Source organism: Atta cephalotes (genome assembly GCF_000143395.1).
Source record: "Atta cephalotes unplaced genomic scaffold scaffold00083, whole genome shotgun sequence".
In the NCBI taxonomy this organism is placed as follows: domain Eukaryota; kingdom Metazoa; phylum Arthropoda; class Insecta; order Hymenoptera; family Formicidae; genus Atta; species Atta cephalotes.
Genome location: NW_012130147.1, coordinates 447,435 through 451,224, shown reverse-complemented (window position 1 = coordinate 451,224; position 3,790 = coordinate 447,435). Strand labels below are relative to the sequence as shown.

Sequence of the window (3,790 nt, the reverse complement as noted above, 5' to 3'; positions counted from 1 at the left end):
AATGCGTGATAAAATGAATCTAATTTCTAACTGCCAATTATAAATTGTATTCAAAGTATTGTACATGTATCAAAACTTAAATATTCAATTAAAATAGAAATGGCAGATTAAAGTTTCCAAGTGTCGAATTGAAAATTTACTGAAACTGATTGAAGAAATGCGTAATTCTGGATCGCAATTAAATACAGCACGAACCACACACGCTGTTTTTTACAATGATCCTTTTACACATCCAGTAAGGAGGAGATAGCGGAATGTATTAAAAAGCATCATCACCATTTACGGTTGTCATCTCACCAGGATAACTTGAAACTACTACTTGCGGTGAACTTCACCTTTTGCGATGAGCTGCGGCTCTTTCTGAAGATATCCTTTTTCAAGACTAATGGATCGTGATAAGGATTCAGGTCTCGATAATGCAACGTTTAATATCTCTTTCCTCTCGCTTTCTTTCTTTTTTTCTCTAACTTAAAAAAAAACGAAGGCTTGTAGCGTGACATGACGCATTCCGATTAAGTTGTCAAAGGAAGCGATTAAGACAGAGTGAAGATCCGACAATTATAAATGAATTACAAAATATTTTATATTCCCCATACTTTAATTTTAATTCTATCATATTTTATTTAATTTTTAATATCAGTTATTTTTTTCACATAATTCTTTTGGTTGAAGAATTTTTAATTAAACCAAATTTAAGTTAAATTCTACAACTGAATAAATGACGTAAATAAATGTTACTGTAGCTAAATTTTTCTTTTACTTACTATAGCTAATTTTTTAATGCGAAATTTCTGTTATTTTCAATTTTTTATGAAATATCATTATACTTATAGATATATCATGTGTCAATATGAATTCTTGAATTTAATGTCTCTAACTTCTAAATCATTTCTTTATTTTCTTTTATTTTCTTATTAACGCTTTCTAATTTTCTTGTAATGAACTTTATGATTAAATTAATAGGGTGATACCTGCATTTCCGTGACTAGGTGAGTCATCGACTCTCTCTCGTACTACCCTATAGTACCTTCATGCCTTGGCACAGCTCGTTTTCTGGGCAAAAGTCGGGATCAGAAACAATGGAAACGAGAGAGGTCGGTGGGCACGCGTGTGTAAGGTAGCCATGATCGCGGCGGTCACGTTTCACTCTTGCGTTATATGTATCGTGTGGTGTACTGTGTGAAAAGCCAGCAAGGGCTTTTGTATGCACCTAGTCGAGGACATACTATACTCTTCCACCTTTCCTCTCCTGTTCCTCTTTATTTCTAGTAGAGGACGTTATCTATACCTCCATTCGATTTCTGACCAAAAACAGCAAAACTGATTCTTGTTAGATATCGAAAATTATTCTCGATATTTATTTGCATCTTCATTGATAGAGAAATAATATAAAAGACCTTTCTGATTATATTGAAAAAATTAAAACACATATTATATTTTATATTACGATCGAAAAATATTTAATAATTTGGAAATCAACTTTGAAATTTTGACTTTTGCGAAAAAAAAATAATTTAATTATTAAGAATAAAAAATATATATGTAATTTTACAAAAAAAAACAGTAAACATCACATGTTATGAATCTAAAAGACGATCAATAACGAAGCTTCGCATCCGTGTTATACAGGTTGAAAACGTGAGTTTGTGCGTGGGAGCACTGCGGGCTCTGGGGGCGGATGTAGGTGCTGTGAACCCGGGTGAATTGGCAGCAGGATCAACCCTGTGGCCGGTACTGGCTTTGCTCTTTGCCCTGTCACGCTACAAACAGCGAGCCAAGCAGCTACAGGATATGCCCAGGTAAATCACTCCTTTCGGCAGAAAAATCAATTATCATAATGATCGTCTAATGAATCAACATAATGAAGGAATTATGTTGAAAAGAATATGTATAACTTTGAGAACCTTTAAAAATAGATCTCAGAATCTTTGAAACTGCGAAAAGAACTTTGAAATTTTTATTTCTCAAATTTATGGAATCTTAATTGATTTTTAAGAAATTTTGGATTTTCAAATATTTGGCTTATTTTAAAACTACAAATATTTATATTATTATAAGCGAACTTTCAAGATCTAAACACTTTGTTTTAGTACTTTTTAAATTGTCGAGTTTGGTTGATTTTTGAAATTTACACTGACATTTGAATTTACATTTTTTTCTATTTAGATTATAGAATTTTTTTTAATTATAAAATTTTTGAAGAGTTTTTAAAACTTCTAACGTTTAAGATCTTTTGAATTTATATGTATTTAAAATTTTTTCTTAATAATCTTTATCTTATTTACCCTTACGCTTCACTTTTTTATTTTTGAAATTTCTAATCCTCTTTACCATACCATTAATGGGTAACCATACCGACTACGAATACTATACGCAATTCGACCTTCTGAAACCGACCATCAGTTTACTGTATAGCCTAACGTCGGTAAAATGGCGATGTCCCAGACGTACGAATCCCTGAGGATTTTCTGTAGATATATACAAGATCTGTTATAGTAATCGATGGTACTTATTTATCATGGTTTGATAATTTGGAATCATAGCTTTATCAATAATTATGACATCACTATTCAAGATAATAATCAACTTTATATTTGTTAACTAAATATTATTTATGCAGCAATGACTGATATTTTATAAAGTTGAATTAATTTTAACATCGATTTGTGGAATCTACCCGATTCCATACATCACTCATCAGGTGTCTAGTAATTTTTCACTGCTTTAGCAATGAGAATATTTTATTTTTAAATTTAATTAGCGATGCGCAACATGTGATGTGTGCAACCAGAGCTTTTCCGATTTAATTACTGATGTTTTCATATTGATCAACTTATTTATGAATCGACAAAGATATTACATAAATGAGCAGTGACGTTTTAGATTTAATAACATAGAACTTTGGAAGAAAATTTTTAAGTGCAATTCGACTTAAATTTAATTTACGATCTCAAAACTCGTTTCTTGATGGTTTTCGGCCGCGATCGAGTTATTACAGTTCAATAAAACCGTTAAATCAGATTATAGTGCACTTTTAAATGATGAGAAATACATTTCAAAAAAAGTTAACGAAAATTTAAGAGGCTTTTATTAACACTCACACAGAAAGTTTTTACAATATTTTGACATAACATATATTTAATTGTTTCGAAAATTATTTTTATATAATATGTTAAAGAAAACCACTTTCTAATTTCAATAGCTTTGATATTATTATAAATAACATTAAAATTTACGTATCTTATTATTTCATTATTGTTTCATTATTGTTACATATTTGAATTTCTTATTTTTTTTATAATCTTTCTTTTTTCTTAACCAAGTTCTTTATATTTATTTTCATCGAAAATTAATTCTTTTAATTATTTTATTAAAAAATTTATTTTCTTTTTCTTTTTTTTCGCATGATTTGATGTAGTTCGCATGATTTTGTTTGGTGTAGCATTTATATTTTATAGTGACCCGGGATCTATGAGAGAGCTTTGTTTCCTGTCGCGCAGTCAAATCGATACCAACGTCCTGTGGAACGGCGGCTGGGCAGCGGCGTTCATTAACGTCTGCGTTAATCACCCAGCATATTTCCCTCTTTCTCTTTCTCGTCTATTTCCTCGCGTTGTCGACGTAAAGAGCATACAGTTATACCAATGTTTCGGCACGCAGAAAACGCGTTTTACGACCGAGAACGCGCAACTTTAAATATTTTAATTACGCTGCAGTTAATTGCAACAATCCAAAAGAGAGAAAGATGGAAGCGAGACAGAGCGAGAGAGAGAGAGAGAGAGAGAGAGAG

General features: G+C 31.1%; 1 protein-coding gene across 1 annotated transcript in view; it reads left to right on the top strand.

Moving 5' to 3' along the window:
• Nucleotides 1–3,790, top strand: part of LOC105624627 (neuron navigator 3-like) — an 89,244-nt gene that overhangs the window by 20,619 nt on the left and 64,835 nt on the right. The window contains exon 4 of the mRNA XM_012205984.1: nucleotides 1,630–1,799. Coding sequence (XP_012061374.1) covers nucleotides 1,630–1,799 — 170 coding nt within the window. The remainder of the gene's footprint in view (nucleotides 1–1,629; nucleotides 1,800–3,790) is intronic.